This window comes from Micromys minutus (genome assembly GCF_963924665.1).
Source record: "Micromys minutus genome assembly, chromosome: 24".
In the NCBI taxonomy this organism is placed as follows: Eukaryota; Metazoa; Chordata; class Mammalia; order Rodentia; family Muridae; genus Micromys; species Micromys minutus.
In genome coordinates this window covers 28410172-28429154 of record NC_137959.1, presented here as the reverse complement: position 1 = coordinate 28429154, position 18983 = coordinate 28410172, and the positions used below count along the sequence as shown (strand labels likewise).

At 51.3% G+C, this 18983-nt stretch overlaps 1 protein-coding gene across 2 annotated transcripts; it reads left to right on the top strand.

Moving 5' to 3' along the window:
* Window positions 1-1263: 1263 nt before the first annotated feature.
* Window positions 1264-18949, top strand: FHOD1 (formin homology 2 domain containing 1). 2 transcript variants are annotated; one of them, XM_080937167.1, is made up of 24 exons: window positions 1264-1518; window positions 9522-9628; window positions 10005-10069; window positions 10382-10449; window positions 10522-10627; window positions 10708-10802; window positions 11059-11170; window positions 11259-11353; window positions 11452-11595; window positions 11689-11846; window positions 11925-12101; window positions 12226-12249; window positions 12606-12659; window positions 13614-13729; window positions 14696-15381; window positions 15951-16106; window positions 16314-16496; window positions 16583-16702; window positions 16780-16941; window positions 17553-17743; window positions 17843-18035; window positions 18122-18284; window positions 18366-18566; window positions 18660-18949. In XM_080937167.1, exons 1-24 carry the CDS (start codon window positions 1318-1320, stop codon window positions 18740-18742), a joined length of 3660 nt encoding a protein of 1219 aa, XP_080793293.1. In that variant the 5' UTR covers window positions 1264-1317; the 3' UTR covers window positions 18743-18949. The 2 variants fall into 2 exon arrangements, with proteins under 2 accessions (XP_080793293.1, XP_080793294.1); XM_080937168.1 differs by lacking the exons at window positions 12226-12249; window positions 12606-12659.
* The last annotated feature ends 34 nt before the right edge of the window (window positions 18950-18983 follow it).

The following is an 18983-nucleotide window of genomic DNA, read 5'->3' as shown; positions in this document are numbered from 1 at the left end:
GGTTAGTCTCATCTCCGGAAATTCCCCAGCATAGCCCTCCTTCCCTTCGAGTCCTGAAACCCACTCTTTCGAGTGTGCTCTCCTAAACCGCCTCTCCTCCGGATTCAAAAAGGTGACCAGCCACCGCGTCCCGGAGCAGTAAGAAGCACTTAGGGTCTCAGAAAGCCGAGACAAGCACAGCTACTGCAGAACGAACACCGCCCAGCAGCGGGCCAGCCGCCCTAGGTGCTCAGGCTGCGGGTCCCGGCATCACGCTGAGAAAACCGCAGGGGGCGGTGCGCTGCCGCCTTTCTAATTCGTTCTCCAAAAAACCTGGGACCCCCTACCGGCCCACTCCCAGACCACAGCTGCGCACGCGCACTGGGCACACCCAGAAAGCCTTAATGGACAACGGTGCCCTCAACGTACCCAAAAACCTCAAGGCCGGGACCGACCCAGCTCTTCCCAGGCTGCAAAGGAGGCTATTCCTCTTCTCTCCAGAACCCAGAGGCACCGCCTTCCCTTTCCTTCAAACTCCAGGGAACTGTTCGCCTATTCCATGGATCTGAGAGGATCTTACGGAACTCCCTTTCAACTAGGAACAACTTGGGGCATTTGACTCATCTCACCCCAAACCAAAGAATGTCTCCACTTTTCATTCATCACCCAAGCTGAGGGAGCATGTGCTACCTGCCTCCTCACACTGACTCATTCCATTCTTTTTCGAGAAAAAGCACCCGTCCTCTTCCCGCCCTCCCCCCAGCTAAAGGGGACTGAATCCACCTCTTCCTTCAAATAAAAAATTTATCTCCACTTCTTGTTCCAAATTGAAAGAGATCCTTCTTACTGCTTTCCCCAAATGAGAGAAATGCTTTCACTTATCTTTCAAGCTAGCTATTAGCCCGGTCTCGTCCCTTAACTGAGAGTGGCCCAGCCATCCAGATTATCCAAATTGATTTACACCCAACCTGCCCTAAAAATCCCTACAAAGCCGGGCTGCAGCCTCACCCATACCAAATCTAAAGAAAGTCTCCCCGCCCTCTGCTCTGAGGCGGAGCAGGAGCTCGGGTTTTCCCGCCCTCCTAGCCGTGGAACTAACGGGATCGCCAGCTCCCTGAGTGGCTGACCCAAGCGCCGCCTCTGGCGGTGGTTAACCCCGAAGCGCGCGCTCTCCGTTCAGCCTTGGCTCCACCCCCTTCCTTAGCTCTACCTCCGTCTGGCTCCGCCCCTCGAGCAGCCTGCGTCCGGCCCGGCCCTAACAGAAAAGTTAGTCCAGTTGAAGTTGCAGCATTGCAGGAACACAGAGGCGTCCGTCCAGTGGCAGCCGGTGGCAGAGCCATGGCGGGCGAGGAAGAGCGCGGGGATGGGGACCCAGTATCAGTGGTAACTGTGAGAGTGCAGTACCTGGAGGACACCGACCCTTTCGCTTGTGCCAACTTCCCGGAACCACGCCGGGCCCCCACCTGCAGCTTGGACGGGGCTCTGCCCCTGAGTGCGCAGATCCCTGCTCTACACCGACTCCTGGGGGCGCCTCTCAAGGTGAGGGGCGCTTCGGAAGTTGAGGTGGGCGGTGGGCAGTGCTTCTAGGAGAGAGACCTTAGCGGGCCGGTGCTCGCCTCGGGAAAAATCTCCGTCCGGGGTCCTAAGGTCTACGATACTCTGCCTACAGGGGGAGACTCTCAAGTTGAGAAGACTGTATAGAAGGAAAATGAGAGTTTGTGATTTGCTCCACCCAGGCTCCCCTTGAAAGTTAGGCCCTCCTGAAGAGGTTCTTGGAGTCCCCTCGCTGCCTCTTTGCCAGGGATGCTGCAGTGGGTAGAGGGTCGGGAGCCTTCCGGGTTGTAGCGGATTGGAGAAGTGGAGTTGGAAAGGTACAGATTTCCACCTGCTTCAGGTAAACTGGGGGCGTGGCCAACAAAGAGGGGCGGGCTTACGGAGGACTTGTAGAGGGGGACCAAGGCTGCAGGCTGGGTCGGGTCCTTGGAATACAGTCTCTCCAGGGCTGTTGAAGACTGGATTGCCTCCCAGGATGAGAGGTGTCCCTTGGAAGCGGCCGTGCGCTCATGGGAGGATGCACGGGTGGAAAAGCCCTTTGAGTCACCGCCCCCATAGTCCCTTAGGCCCGCCGCTGGTGGCCTACGCCTGGAAGGGAGGGGGTGGACCAGTCTAATTTTAAACCGCTGGCCTGCCCTAGTTCCTAGGCCGACTTTGCTCAGAAAGCCTTTTTTCCATATGGCTAGCGGGACCACCCCTCCCCTCCCGATGCCCCCCCCCCGCCAACCCCCTGCAGGCATCCCTTTCCGGCTTGCTTTTTCCGGGCCAGGACTCCCAGAGGCATACACACTACCACCCCCCAGGGTTCCTGACCTGTGGGTTAGCTGGGAGCAGTGAGGGAGAAGGGAGGGAGTTGATGGGGTGCCTCAATTGGATGCAGGGTTGGGTAAACATGGCCCTTAGGCCCAGGGTCTCCCCTGGAATGTGCCCTAGGCTCCAGGCCCCTAGACTGCATTCCTTGCGTTGCAGCCAGCCCTTGCCTCCAAGTGCAGGCAGGAGGGGGTCGAGGAATTTTGGCCGGGGGAGTGGCCAGTGTCCAGGCCAACCCCCAGCTTTAAGACCACAGCTGGAAAAATGCAGCATACTGCCCACCTCCAGAGTTTTGCTTTAGTCTGCTCTTCTACTGCTCTCTGTTCAGAGGGGTCTGGAGGAAGGTCTGAGGTCACCAGGCATTAGTATTCAGACACAGGGAAAAGGGTGTTGAGTGCAACTCTTTTAGACATGACTAGGGAGAAAGGGGTGATGAACTGAGACCACTTATCCTCGATGCCAATGAAAATTCCTTGGCCAGAAATAACGTGAGGGCAGAGACTGTAGCATTTTGCTTAGTATGCACAAGACTTCGATCCCCAGTATCACAATGCATATATATGTAAGGCTAGAGAGAGGACGCCCTTCTCTCACTCTAGGGCACCCCTCTTCACAATTGAGAGCAGGCTTGGGATGTTCAAAAAGGAAATTCAGAACCTCTTCTTCATTTAGAAAATTCATTTCATGGTTTTGGCCTGTACAGCAAGGCCCCTGGGTTCAGTGTGTGCGTGCATGTGGAAATATGAATGGATATAAACTGTCTTCCCAACCAGGTGCTATGCCCTATTCTCTGTTCCTTAGCTGAGGACTCTACTGAGCTCCATAAAAGATATGCTTCCCACCCTGGCTCTATACTTTCTGGTCTGACCACCTTTAGGATCTCCTACCTGCTGCACAGAGAAACACCCCCCACCTCCAGCATTGGGAAGGGCATAGAGTTACCACTGTTTAGAGCCAGAACTCTCTGGAGTTGATAGCTTTGCCAGGAATGGTCAGATGCACTGTGATGTTCTTGTCCCAAATATAAACTGTGACCACAGACTCAAAATAGAAGGCTGGAGGAAGAGGGACTGAGAATAGGGCAGGGGCAGGGACATCAGAGAACTGAGGGAGGAGATCAGGGCTCCTTGCAGGAAATTTCAACAGCTGGTTCCTCTCCTAGTCCTCTAAGTGGGTGCCCCAGAGGCACAGGCATGAGTTAAATCTACTTTGCTTGCCTTCTAGAAGCGAGAGATGGGTTGGAAACCCAGGCTTCACACATGTAGGTGATTGGGCAGAAATAGGATGATATGTTTTCTCTATCCACTGCTTCCTTCCGTCTGGCAGAAGATAGATCACAATCAAGAGACCTCTGCCCTCCCATTCTGGATTCTATCATCCCTGCAGATCCTGCAGCCTCCCCGGGGCTCCTATCCCACACCCAGGTGGACTCTAGTTTCCCCCAGGGGCTCCTTTTTAAGCCATTCAGAACTTTGCCAGTCTGAGAAACTTTGCTCATTTCCTCTACGTCTAGGAGGAAGCTCCTGGCCACAGCCTCTGACTCATCTTCTGTTCTGGTTGGGGGTGGGGAAGCCTGGCAACACCATAGGCTAGGCTTAGTATCCCTAGGGGAACTCCGGAGTCTTCTCCCAGTTATACTTGGGCTTTTTCAGCTTAAGAACTTGTCCTGCCCCAGGGGAGAATTGACCCTTTGATGTCTTAAAATCTAATTCCAATTTACCAGTCCTATCTTTCCTTCTGGGAAGAGCCTCAGAAGTTTTTCCTGAGAGCCAAGGAATATACCCCTGACATTTTCTGGGCTCTGGACAGAGGGACCTGAACTGCTTCTTTGACAAGAGAGTCCCCCCTCGTCCTGACTCTCACCTCACTTTGTCCCTCAGAGCTCTTCAAGTGTGAACCTGGCCTGCAGGGATAGATGCTAATTGAAGGAGTTCCCAAAGATTTTATTGGTTTGGTTTTTGCAGTGCTGAAGATTAAAACCCAGGACTTCATGCAGGCTAGACAGGCACCACGCAACTTTTACAGCCACACCCACCCTATTAACTCCATGTCCACCCCCTAAGGATTAAGAGGCCTGTGGAGTTTATCTGTTGGTAAACTGAGCTCTTTAGTCCCCTGCTAAACAGGAGTCTCTGGAAGACTAGAAAATTGGAACAGGAGAAAGGAGTGGCTGTTTCCCAGATTGCCTGTAGTCTGCACATTCCATCAGTTGGTCCTTCTGAGCTAAAGACGCTGGGTTACAGCCTAGTGAGAGCCCACAGGTTAGGTCCAGAAGTGGTAGACATGCAGAAATAGACAGGTGTGTGTGTGTGTGTGTATGTGTTTAAGTGTACTTTGTGTTATCTCACTAGAACTGGGAAGACCAGTTTGGGGTATTTGCAGAGTCCAAGAAATTTAGTAACAATATTGCAGGCCCTAGCCATCTATCCACTTCTCTGTCAAGGTTTTCTGGAACATCTCCAAGACCTGTGCACCATAAAATATGGGTCAGTTAACTCTGGTTTCATTCGGGGCTGTGTTTGCCTGTGGCAGTTAACTTTTGTTTGGTTTTGGGTTTTTGTTTTGTTTTTATTTGTGAGGCAGGATCTTACTGTGGAGGCCTTAGGTGGCCTGGAACTCAAAGGGATCCGCCTCCTCCACTCCCTCGCTGCTGCCCCCCTGCACCCCCCCCCAACGCGTGCTACTATTTTGTTCTTTTGAGATTGTCTGATTATATATTTCTGGCTGGCATAGAACTCAATATGGATGTCATACATCAGGCTGTCTTGAACTTGTGAAGATCCTCCTCTGGGTGCTGCAGTTACAGGTGTGCACCACCGTACCTGGCTGATTCACTGTATTTCTGAGCATTGGTTTTCTCGCTTGTTAAAATGCAAAAGCAAACGAACCAGGCAGCCTAAAGTGAGGCATGGTGGCTTGTACCTACAATCCCAGCGTTTGGATAGCTAAGTCAGGAAGCTTGTCATGAGTTTAAAGCTAATATGGCTAGTCTTACAATAAGAGACTATCCAGAAAGGAAGAGGAGAGGAAAGGGAGCAGGAGAGGTGAGAGCAGAAAAAGAAAACTAGACATTGTAATCCAGGCATGGTATTACATATTATGTACTATGTGTGTTACAGGCTGTGTGTGTATGGATAGGCTATATGTGCGTGTGCACACCTCCTATAAGACCAAACCAACACTTGGGAGATGGAAGCAGGAAGATTAGGACTCAGCCTCATTTATATAGCAAGTTCTAGACCAACCTGGGCTATAGGTTTTTTTAATCCCCCCCCCCCTTTAAATGGCAGTCTGTTATCTAGAACTGAAGAGGCGTTAACAAAGGCAGGTTTCTTTGTCAGCTCAGCCATGAGGTCACGGGGTAGCTAGAGACAGATAACCGGAAAGCTCGCTATTCAGAGCAAAGGGTCTTGTATTCCGTGGTCCAATTATAAGAGTCCATCAGTGTGAATTCTACCCTCCTTTCTATCTTCCTTGTTCCCCGCCCAGCCGCCCTGCCTATTCTTTCTTACCTGATTACACTGTTAGCAAAAAACAGTAGGGGGGCTAGCAATATCGCCTCAGGTAAGGGTGCCACGCCTGTACTGACGTAGAAAAGGAGAGGTCTGGTCTTCCGTTCTCCATGCACACAACCATATTCCTACACACACACACACACACACACACACACACACACGTACACACGCATGTACACACGCATGCGCGAATGCGCACACGGAAATAAGTCAATTTTTTTGTTTGTTTTTTAGAGGTTTGTTGTTTTTGAGACAGGGTTTATCTGTGTAGTAACTCTCCTGGAACTCTTTGTAGACCAGGCTGGTTTTGAACATAAAGATTGGCCTGCTGCCTTTTCTTCCTGAGTGCAGGAACTAAAGGCATGCACCACCACTCCTGACAGTAATTTTTTTTTTAATAAATTTATTTATTTTATTTACATGAGTACACTGTAGCTGTCCTCTGATACCAGAAGAGGGCATCAGATCCCATTACAGATGGTTGTGAGCCACCATGTGGTTGCTGAGAATTGAACTCAGGACCTTTGAAAGAACAGTCAGGGCTCTTAACCATTGAGCCAGCTCTCCAGCCCTGACAGTAATTTTTTTTAAGTAAGGAATAAATAATAACGTAAGAATATAGCCCAGTGATGTGGGAATTAATTGCCTAGCATGAAAAAGAATGCTTGATTCCCACCCCTATAAAATTTATTTACTTAATAAAAACAAACAGAGGAGCCAGGTTGTATATTGTATGCATGCCTTTAATCCTAGCACAGAGGCTGGAGGATCTCTGAATTCAAGGTGGGCATAGTCTATGAAGTGAGTCTCAAGACAGCCAGTGCTGCATAGTATAACTCTGTCTCAAAACACCAAACCGACTAACCAAACAACAAAAAGCAGGCTTGAGAGGTTGCTCGGTAAAGAGCCTTGACTACTCTTGCAGGACCCAGGTACACAGGAGTTTGGGCTTCCAGAAAAGTAAGCTGGGGCACTGAGGAGATTCATGGCTGGTGGCCAAGTACCCATAGATGGAGGCCAGACGTGAAGAAGACAAAAACCAGGATGGAGATAGAGGTCCACATATTGCGCTGGTCTAGAGTAATGTCATCAGCCTAGAGCATTGTTATCGGAAACTAGGTCTTGCTCAAGCCTGGCCCACCCCCCAGGGTGTGAGAAAAGAGTCCCAGAGGTCTGTCTCTCAGAATGGCCATCCCAGGAAGGGGCCAGAGAGTGTGAAGGATAAGTCCCATCTTGCTGGCAGGAAGTCTGTCCTTGCTATTGGCCTGATGCTGGCACCGGACCTCCTGTTTCCACTCTGGGCAGACAGCTGAGAGCAGAAACTGACTTGAAGGCACCAGGCTGAATGCTGTCTCTAGATCTTTCCCTAGAATGGACCCTTGGCAGGATTGGATGGGTGAAGTGGTTGGAGAAGCCACGTCTGTATCCAGGACAAAAGCTTAATTAAACCTATTTATCTGAGGACCCTGGGGTGGGGGCCACTTAGCCTTCAGGGCTGGGCCCTTGCTCCAAATCTAGAGGACCATTTTCAACTTACTTAGGATGGTACATGGACTGAGGGAGAACTACATGGTGGGCCTAACATCATGTGCTGCTTTGGTCTGTGCTTAGCTGTTCCTACCCACACACTTGGGTAAGCATGTTGTCAGGTATTTAGAGCAGTTTGGTAACTCCTCTTAGAACTCTTGGAAGTTGTGAATCCACAGTTACTAGTGTTTTCTGAGTCAAGGCTGACTTGTCTCCCTGGCTGGGCTGGAAGGAAAAGTCAGCAGAGATGTTTCCTGCACTTCCTGCAGACCTAAAAACCAGTTTCTGTTCAGGGATCTTCCATTGAATGAGTTAGTCTATGTGTGATTTGGAGGCAATCCTTGCGAGAAGTATATTTAAAGTCCTCAGGTCCTTTAGTTCAACCAGTTCCGGGGCCATGTAACTGGGCTTGAATGGGGTGGTTTTAGGGGCAGGCTGATGAGTCTGTGTAAGAAGAGATGAGGAGAAATGTGAGACCGCTCTTAGTTGAGCTGACCCTGACAAGATAACCTAGCCCTGGAACCTTGCAGCCTCCTCTGAGACCTGTTCCCCAGTAGACCCAGGAGATGACTCTGCTCCTTGGAAGGAAAGAGAGGTCAGGCCTGCCCAAGGCGCCCAAGGCAGGGCAGGCAGCCAGGCAGGAAGTGGGACAGAGAACAGGCTGGAGTGTTTGTCCTGTGTCCCATGTCCCAGGCAAGGGGGTGGGGTGAGGGTGGGTGGGTCACTTAAGGGCCCCACAGGCTAAACTGTCAGGAAGGAGAAAGATCAGGCTCTGAGGCAAGAGCAAGGGTGCTAACCAGACAGAAGAAGGGATAGGAGCTGGACTTCCCTGCACCCTTCCACCCAGGGACCAAGAACAGCTGAAAGCCCTTGGGTGAGGTTCAAAGCAGGGCAGAGCTGAGCAAAACACAGGAAAAATGTTAGAAGTGACTTGCCCAGCTACCAGAAGATCCCCCTTTCACCCCAGAGGCATTTTCATCCTGTGACATAGCACCTCAAGAACAGGTTACTCAAGGTTGTGGGCAGGCATGCAGATTTTGATTAGCTCTACATATCAGCAGTGTGCTAATGGGGGGGGGGGTGTCAAGGAGAGGCACAAGGTTGCCCCTGAAGTATCTGGAAGTTACCTCATTCAGGTTTCCCTGTAAACGTTTTCTTTAAAAAAAAAAAAAAAAAAAATTCTTAGGCAGTGGAGGCACAGACCTTTAATCTCAGCACGTGGGAGGCAGAGGCAGGCAGATCTCTGTGAGTTCGAGGTCAGCCTGGCCTACAGAGTGAGTTTCATGACCAAGGATGCACAGAGACAGTTCTTGATAGACAAACAAATAAAAAGATTTTTATTTTGAATGAGTAGGCGTGTTGGCCTTCATGTTTGTCTGTGTACAGACAAACTGTACTTCTACCACCTGTGGGCCTAGAAGAAGTTGTCAGTCCCCTGGAGCTGGAGTTACAGACTGTTATAAACTGTCATGGTGGTGCTGGGAACTGAACCCAGGTCCTCTGGTAGAACAGCCAGTGCTCTTAATCACTGAACCATCTCTCTAGCACTTGAAGTCATTTTTAAAAAGGCCCAATAGTGAGCCAGGATTACAGAAGTGAAACATGAGAAACAAACCCATGATGGAGCCGGTGTCTGATCGGATCAGACGCAAAAATCTGAAGTTAACCTGAAGTTCACCTAGAATGGCTGTAACTGTAGCTCACTTGGGGTAAGGACAGAAAGCCCCATCCTTACCTGGAGGGATGAAGGAGTCTGGATGGCTCTGCTCCCTTGTCTTATTTTACTTGCAGAAACTCCCAGCTGGGTTTTCACGTCATTGAACCCCTTAACACTTTCTCTGTGCTCAAGTGCTTTTGTGGCTGAGGCTTATCACCTCGTAAGGCTGTGAACTTCCTTGAAGGCAGCAACTTCCTGCTCTTCTCCTCCGTGTCCCTTCCTTATTTGTGTTTGTTAATGCAAAAACAATCCAACCAACAAAAAAAGAAAAAAAAAAAAAAAACAAAACAAAACCCTCCAGGGCTATAGTTCAGAGGTTTAACATGTCCCGGGCTTGATTCCTAACAGCACAAAACAAAGCAGACCTGACACTCTGAGCTGCAGTGCTGGACCTGATCCCTGTGTTTCTTCGTTTTCAGCTGGAGGACTGTGCCTTGCAAGTGTCCCCCTCTGGATACTACCTGGACCCGGAGCTGTCCCTAGAAGAACAGCGGGAGATGCTGGAGGGCTTCTATGAAGAGATCAGGTCAGAGTTGAAAGGGTGAGGGAGGCCAGGGAGCCCTTCCCATTTGAGGAGGTCTGGCCCAAGCCTCCAACCTGTTCCCTACCAGCCTCCAGCTCAGGTACCAGCCGCTGAGACAGTCTGTAGCCTGGGCTGTAAGCCAATGCAGAGAACAATGTTGAGGGGGCCAGTACCCACTAGTCTCTAGAAGTGGGGGTACTCTCATACCTCAGTACCTGTGTTTATAAAAACTCGCCTGTTCAGCTAACACTTGGACCCCAGATTAGTAGTTGGGAGGGAAGGAGTGGGCCAGGGTTCACATGTAGATGTCTTTAGATGTCTCTGCTTTGAGGGTGGGACTCTGAGGGTAGGAGTCACTAACACGGCTGCTTGCTTTTAGCAAAGGGCGGAAGCCTACATTGATCCTGCGGACCCAGCTTTCTGTGAGGGTCAATGCTATCTTGGGTAAGTGTGTGGCATCTCCTGCTGTCTTGTTCTCCTCTTTTCTTACATAGCCTAGGTGACGTAGCTTCTTTCGGGCCTGTGCTGGACTATGGTTGGGTGGATTGGAGATCTGGTGTGTCTTCCTTTCTCCTTTTCCTGTCCTTTCCTTCTGAGTCAAGATCGATGTCACAGCTGGATAGCAAGTCATGGTGATAGAGGATGGAGCCCAGAGTCAGAACAGAAGGCAGGCTTAAAAACTAGAATTTTTGGTAACGCTAGTAGAAGAAGGCGCTGTGTTCTCTCAGGCTGTTTATGACCACTTAACCCTTGTAGAAAAGCTGTATGGCTCCAGTGGTCCTGAGCTCCGCCGATCTCTCTTCTCACTAAAGCAGATATTCCAGGTAAGATCCGGAGGTGGGCTGAGGGTTGGTGGCCAGCCCCAGACCCCTTAAACTTCCCCATGGTGCCTCCAGGAAGACAAGGACCTGGTGCCCGAATTTGTGCACTCAGAAGGGCTGAGTTGCCTGATCCGTGTGGGTGCTGCTGCTGACCACAACTACCAGAGTTACATCCTCCGAGGTCAGCTCCATACTCTCCCCTGGGTTTCTGTTCCCATGCCTCCCTCCCCCACTGACCTCTTCCCATTTCTGTGTCTCTAGCCCTGGGCCAGCTGATGCTTTTTGTGGATGGGATGCTGGGGGTGGTAGCCCACGGTGAGACGGTGCAGTGGCTTTATACCCTCTGTGCTAGCCTGGTAAGTGGCTTCATCTAAACATCCGGACCCTTTCCACTTTGGTTCCTTCTGAGCCTCAGTTTCCCCTTCTGCAAAGTGGTTAGAGTAAGCCCGAGGTTCCTAGAAAACTAAACTACACTTCCAAGCCCAGGCCCAGAACCAGGGTCTTTCTCCGTCGACCCTTCTCTGCGGATCCAGCCCCGGGAGCCCTTCCCCCTCCTCCAGGAACTAACAGTCTGGTCCAAGCCCCACTCATGTGGATTGACTTCTCTCCCAGTCCCGCTTGGTGGTAAAGACAGCCCTGAAGCTGCTGCTGGTGTTTGTGGAGTACTCTGAGAACAATGCGCCGCTCTTCATCCAGGCAGTCAACGCTGTAGCCAGCACCACTGGTCAGAGCCTCTCTTGCCTTTCTCCACCACTCAGCCCTGTTTCCTGCTGCTCCCACCCTCCGTGATCACTCCCCTTTCTGTGTGGCAGGTACTCTTCCCTGGGCCAACTTGGTGTCCATCCTGCAGGAGAAGAACGGAGCTGATCCAGAGCTGTTGGTGTACACTGTCACTCTCATTAACAAGGTATGAAACGGAGACTTGGCGCCAACTGTGGACCCTTGGCCCACCGTCCCCACACCTCAACCTCAAGCCTTGGCTTCCCGTGTCCACCTTCCTTCCAGACGCTGGCGGCACTCCCAGACCAGGACTCCTTCTATGATGTGACAGATGCTCTGGAGCAGCAGGGCATGGAAGCTCTGGTCCAACGTCTCCTGGGCACTGCTGGCACTGATGTTGACCTTCGAACACAGCTAACCCTCTATGAGGTGTGTTCGGGGAGGAAAAGGGTGCAGCCCCCAAGTACCCATCCCATTTGTTGGGCCTCAGCTGCCTGCTCACATCCCAATTACCTCCATTAGAGCGCCCTTCGGTTAGAGGATGGAGACATGGAAGAGGCTGCAGCCGCCGCAGCTGCAGGTGGCCGACGAGAGCGGCGGAAGCCATCCTCAGAGGAGGGCAAAAGGAGCCGAAGATCGCTAGAGGGTGGAGGCTGTCCTGTGCGTGTCCCAGAACCTGGGTAAGTACATGCCTGGGTCTGTGTGAAGGGGCGAATCTGCCAGGCGTGATACTGTCTGTTAACAGGCCCTGCCTCTAGTTCCACAGGCTCTGCCTCACCAGTAAGCTCCACCTCCTTCACTGGCTCCACCCCTCCTACAAGTCCGGCCTTCAGCCCTACTGGCCCAGCCTCTGGCCATCGTACCTCAGTGAACCTCTTTCCTACCATTTCTGTGGGGCCCTCGGTGGACAGTTCCTGTGAGAGAAGTGTCTACAAGTACGTAGGGAGGCCAAGCCTTAATTAACCCCAAGTCCTGTCTCCCACTGTCCCTCCACTTTGCGTGCCTCCACGGACTCTCGGCCTCCTCTGCCCAAACGCTGTGCTTTCTCTTTCTTTTCAGACTTCACCAAACTGCTCCCATTTGGTAAGTGAGTGCTGAAGGGTGGGGAGTGGCCCTGAAGGGGCCTCCTCCTCCCGTGGCTTCTCTTTATTTCTTTCCAGTGTTCCACCTCACCTGCCTAGGCCTTTTGTCATGTCTCCCTCTTCACTTCCTGTCCTTCAGTTTCTGTCCCTCCTTTTGTGCACCGCCCTCTTTGTTATCACTGCACCCTAGCTTCCTGCTTCCCCCATGTCCTGCCACCCCATCCCTCTCTCCTTACCACTGTGGATGGGAAACCATTGTGACTGCCCGGCTCTGGGCGGGGGTGAGGGACAACAAGTGGGACTTGGAATGGAGCTGGCACCATAGTTACCATGTCTTCCTCTCATCCCCCTACCCAGCTCCCCTGAGAGTCCGCCTGTCCCACAGTCCCTTCCTGGGCAGGCCAGGTTAGAGTAAGTACAGAGACCAGTCTGCCAGGCCTGCCATGTGCTGAGGGCTTCAGCATTGCCTGCCCAGCAGCCGTTCATGTAGCCGCTCTAGAAGGATTTTCAGGAATTCCTTCTTCTAGACTCTTGCTTCCTTAGTAACCCAAAGGCTTAACCACTGGGCACAGTCTCCTGGGATCAAAGTGGTCCCTGAGCTTCTTCAGTAGTGATACCTGAGTAGCTCAGACTAGAGATGTGGATTCGGACAGAGAGCTTGTGGATGATTTGGAGAGGTATTTAAATGAGGTGGGGAGAGGAGGTGGTACAGGAACTTCTAGCTGAAGGAGAGTCAGGAAGTAAACTGACAGGTATGGTGGCATCCTCCTTGTAATTCCAGCACTTGAGGGTGGAGACGAGGATCAGGAGTTCAAGATTATCTTCAGCTACATAGTGGGTCTGGGTTAGTCTGGCCTACATAAGACTGTCTCAAAAAAAAAAAAAAAAAAAAAAAAAAGGAAAAGAAAAAAAGAAAAGGGATTGAGGAGAAGAGAGGAAGGGAAGACAGCAATAGATCGTTTCATATTTCAGCACAAACCGAGTGCACTGTTAACAGGCCCTTTTCTCCACTGTAACTCTCAAAAGCAGACAGACATGTAGGAAGTCTGTTATGCCTGTTGGGACAGCTATCTCCTTCCCTTACTCTAAGAATCGGGAGAATGGACATAGATTCTAGCAAGGTTTCAAGTTAGATGTCAGGTAGAACTTCTGTATTTTGGCCAAGAAGACCAAGTAGGTTGTAACTCCTGGGATGTGGGTCCAGGCCTTGGTGGGTTGGCAGAGGTAAACCGAGTGCATGGACTGTTCCCCCATGCCTGTGTGTGCTTGCAACTGAGGGCAATGCCCAGTGGCTCAGCAAGGCATGTGTACCACCCTGGGCTAGACTTGGGTCAGACACCATCGCTGACACGTACCTCTCTTCAGAGCCCGGTTCCTGGAGAATGTGGCGGCGGCAGAGACAGAGAAGCAGGCTGCTCTGGCCCAAGGCCGAGCAGAGACCCTGGCTGGGGCCACGGTGGATGAGACTGATGGATCATCAGGTGGGTAGATCCTCAGGCTGAACCCAACTGATAAACAAACCAACCCTGGGGACCAGAGAGAGGGCTCTCAACTGGCAACTGAGAGAGCTTGTCGCTCTTGAGGAGGACCTGCATTGGATTCCCAGCACTCGCGTGGTAGTTCACAACTATATAACTCTAGTTTTGGGAAACCCTATGCTGCCTTCTTAATGATTGTTTTTGTTTTTCAAGATTGGGTTTCTCTGTGTTGCTGTGGCTGTCCTGGTATTCACTCTGTAAACCAGGCTCTCCTCAAACTCAGAGATCTGCCTGCCTCTGCCTCCCAAGTGCAGGGATTAAAGGGATAAAAGTGTTTATAACCACTACCGATTGATAGATTTTTTTTAAAATAAGTATAATTATATCCTTTTCTCCTTTCAGTCTCTCCCATGTACCCCTCATCTGGCTTTTTCAAACTCAAAGCTCCATCCCCACTTTTTTATTTTTAACTTTATTGCTTATTACCTCTATGGGCACTAGGCATGCAGCAGTTCATAGACATACACATAGGCAAAACACTCATATACATAAAGTTTGTTTTTTTTGAGACAAGACTTCTCTGTGTAGCCTTGGCTGTCCTAGAACTTGCTCTTTAGATCAGACTGGCCTCAAACTCAAAGAGATCTGCTTGCCTCTGCCCCCCAAGTGCTAAGATTAAAGGTGTGTGCCGCCACCACCCAGCACATAAAATGTTTTTTAAGAGATACTAAAAAGCAAACCACCAAATCCCCTTTCATTTGTGTATCCATGGAGAAGGGGCACTTTGAGCTCTGAAGCTTGAGTTACGGGTGCTTACAACTAAGCTTATAACTAAGCACTGTTTTAGAACTGAACTCAGTTCTAACTGCTGAGCTGTCCATCTCTCCAACATTCCCCTAAGCTCCACTGTCATGCCGCTTTATTGCCCAGCAGAGGGCATGTGGCTGACAGTTACTTACCTTTTCCTAGGCGCCAGGGAACTGTGGGACTCCCCAGAGCCAGCCTCTGCATCCAGAACACCTCAGAGCCCTGTTTCCCGAATTCTGCTGCGGGCCCAGCGGAGTCCTGAGCCAGAGCCCAAGGAACCAGTGTCACCACCAAGCCCTAAGGCTGAGCCTATCCAGGAGCTTCTTACTCGTGCGCCCAAGCTCTGCATTGGGGACTTGGACTTCTCAGATCTAGGGGAGGATGAAGACCAGGACATATTGAATGTGGAATCTGTGGAGGCTGGAAAAGCATCTCTGTTCCTGTCCTCTCCATCTTCCTCATTTTCTGGGGGTCCCCCTCCTCCACCTCCACCACCCATCCTAGGCTCCTGCCCACCACCTCCACCCCCACCTCCCCCACCCATCTTAGGCTCCTGCCCACCACCTCCACCCCCACCTCCTCCACCCATCATAGGCTCCTGCCCACCACCTCCACCCCTGGCTACTCCTTTTTCCCACTCAGCACTTGATGGCCCAAGGCACCCCACCAAAAGGAAGACAGTAAAACTTTTCTGGCGGGAACTAAAGCTGACTGGGGGCCCTGGGTGCTCTGGAAGCCGTTTTGGGCCTTGTCCTACCCTGTGGGCCTCTCTGGAACCTGTCTCGGTGGACACAGCCCGGCTGGAACACCTGTTTGAGTCTCGAGCCAAGGATGTGCTCCCCACCAAGGTAAATGGACTTGATGGGCAGGAATTGGGAATTCAGGGAGCTGAGTTATTAATGTCTCATTCCCCACATGGAGAAATGGCAAGGAAAGGGAACTCATTTAAGGCTATGAATGAACAGAACCCTCATTAGAAAACAGTCCATTACCAGGCCTTACATTTCTCATCTCCCTCCAGTCATAAGTCCATTAGGACACTCAGAGAATTTTAGAGGGCCCTCTTTCCCCCAAACAAGGTTTCTTTGTGTGGCTTTGGTTATCTGAAACTTGCTTTTTAGACCAGGCTGGCCTTAGACTCACAGATATCCTGATTGCTGGGATGTAAGGTGTGTGCCATGCAGGCTTAAAGTGCTACCCTAGCTAGTTCCTTCCCTCTCCCCCCTTTTTAAAGATTTAGTTACTTATTTTATGTATCAGACCCACCAGAAGAGGGCATCAGATCTCATTCCAGATTGTGGTTGCTGGGAATTGAACTCGGGACCTCTGGAAGAGCAGTCAGTGCCCTTAACTGCTGAGCCATCTGTAAAGTCCCTCTTCCCCTTCTTAAACTGCCATTCTTCTCCCAATGTTGCAGAAAGCTGGTGAGGGCCGCCGGACAATGACCGTGGTGCTGGACCCCAAACGCAGCAATGCCATCAACATTGGCCTAACCACCCTGCCACCTGTGCATGTCATCAAGGCTGCCCTGCTCAACTTTGATGAGTTTGCTGTCAGCAAGGATGGCATTGAGGTGGGACTACTCTAAAGATGAGAGGAGGGAAATGCTGGCTCTTTCCTTGGTCAGTAGAACTTCCTTCTGGTGGTGGGCATAGGCCTGCCATTTCTGTAGTGCATTCTCCCAAACCTGGGGCTCCCCTAGAAGGCCTAGGGAGGGGTAAGAGACAATGAGGCCTCAGGTCAGTACTGAAAGCCTCTGGGGTGTTGGCTGCATCTTCAGAAACTGCTGACCATGATGCCCACGGAGGAAGAACGGCAGAAGATCGAGGAAGCCCAGCTGGCCAACCCTGACGTGCCCCTCGGCCCAGCTGAGAACTTCCTGATGACTCTTGCTTCCATCGGAGGCCTGGCTGCACGCCTACAACTCTGGGCTTTCAAGCTGGACTATGAAAGCATGGAGCGGGTACCTGGGTCACAGAGTAGGACAGGGTGGTGCGAACAGGTGAGTAATGACCATGTAGTCTGAAGGCTCCTTGTCCCTCACACCAGGAAATTGCAGAGCCACTGTTTGATTTGAAAGTGGGCATGGAACAGCTGGTGCACAATGCCACCTTCCGCTGCATTCTGGCTACCCTTTTGGCTGTGGGCAACTTCCTCAATGGCTCCCAGGTAAGTGAGAACACTTGGGGACTGGAGGTCTAGACTCTGGAACCAGCTAGGACCAGACTGAGTCAGGGTCCTTTCAGAGCAGTGGCTTTGAGCTGAGCTACCTGGAGAAGGTGTCAGAAGTAAAGGACACAGTGCGCCGGCAGTCACTGCTGTATCATCTCTGCTCCCTGGTGCTCCAGACCCGACCTGATTCCTCTGACCTCTACTCAGAAATTCCTGCCCTCACCCGCTGTGCCAAGGTTAGTACCAAGCAGAGATTCCCCTAAGACTGGCTGAAATACAAGGCACTACTTCTTGGGATGACTACTTCTCCTCTTACCTAATTGGGCTTCTGTGCCAGGGTTTACTGAAGCTATGGATGTGTGAGCTACATCCTCGGCCAATGGATTGCAATGGCTTAACCACAGCCATTCAGTTCTTTGGGCCTATTTAGTTGCCACTTCCTCCAAGTAGCCTTTTCTGGTTTTGCTTGGAGCAACTGGACTGGTATGACTCGTGTATTAAACTATAGAGACTATAGATTTCTTTTTTTTTTTTTTTTTTTTTGCTTCATTTATTTGGTGATGCAGGGACCTGAATCCAGGGTCTTAGGCAATGGAAGCAAACATTCTATATCACTGAGCTATATCCCCCACCCACTTTTTACTTTCTGAGACAGGATCTAAGTTGCCCAGGGATGCATTGAACAAATATTGTCACCCAAACTACCCAGCCTGGACCTAGGGGCACAGCTGAGACCTGGCCTCTTCAAAAGCTAATAGGACAGGCATGACAGTGCTAACATGTGGCATTCAGGCCTCAAGCTGTGACTTACATATAAAGGGAGGTTGTGTACCCTCTTGCTTTTTAGGTGGACTTTGAGCAGCTGACTGAGAACCTAGGGCAGCTGGAGTGCCGGAGCCGGGCTGCTGAGGACAGCCTCCGGAACTTGGCAAAGCACGAGCTGTCCCCAGCTCTGCGTGCTCGCCTCACCCACTTCCTGGCCCAGTGTACCCGCCGGGTAGCCATGTTAAGAGTAGTGCACCGGCGAGTCTGCAACAGGTGGGGCCGAGAGCCAGAGTGAGGTAGGATTGCCACCACCATCCCTTAAACACCAGGAAGACTCACTCTCCAATCCCCCACTCTTTCCGACCTGCCCAGGTTCCACGCCTTCCTGCTTTACCTGGGCTACACTGCACAGGCAGCACGGGACGTCCGCATCATGCAGTTCTGTCACACGCTGAGAGAGTTTGCCCTTGAGTATCGGACTTGTCGGGAACGGGTACTGCAGCAGCAGCAGAAGCGGGCTACGTACCGTGAGCGCAACAAGACTCGGGGTCGCATGATTACTGAGGTGGGTGCCTGTCCCTTTCAGGCCTTGCCTGCCACCTCATGGTTCCATTTCCTTGCTCCTAACCACCCTTCTTTTTCCCTGTTTAGACAGAGAAGTTCTCCGGTGTGGCTGGGGAGGCCCCCAGTAACCTGTCTGTCCCTGTGGCTGTGGGCAGCGGGCCAGGTGGAGGTGATGCTGACAATCATGCCAGTATGAAGAGTTTGCTTACCAGCAGGCCGGAAGATGCCACACACAGCCGACGTAGCAGAGGTGAGGTTTATACTGCTGCTAGGGGAATGTGTTCTAAAGCTACCTTTGCCTGATCTCCCTGTCTCCCTCTGTCTCCCTTAGGGATGGTCCAGAGCAGTTCCCCTGTCACACACACAGCAGTGGGGCCCTCTGCTGCACCCTCTGAGGAGACTGCAGCCTCCGGTTTAGCCAGTGACACATCAGATGAGATAATGGACCTGCTGGTGCAGTCAGTTACCAAGAGCAATCCTAGAGCATTAGCTGCTCGGGAGAGGAAGCGCTCTCGTGGCAACCGGAAGTCCTGTGAGCATCCCCTTACAAACCCACCAAATGTTCCCCTTATCTTCCCAACACCCCCTAGTCCCTGCTCCCTGTAACCCTGCTCTGTCCCTGCAGTGAGACGGACGTTGAAGAGTGGACTTGGAGATGACCTGGTGCAGGCACTGGGACTAAGCAAAGCTCCTGGTCTAGAGGTGTGAGGGTGCTACCACACCTGGATACAGAGGGCCCCAAGCAAAACCCTGGTTTCAGAAGCTTGAAGAATACCAGAAACCAGTATTGTGAACAGTATTAGAGGGTGTGTGTGTGTGTGTGTGTGTATGTGTGTGTGTATGTGTATACATACAAGTACGTGTATTTTGCATGTGTGTTCCCTATTCGGAACAAAATAAAAGTTTACTTAGATACTCCAAGAGCCTTTTTCTTCTTTAAAGACCTCTG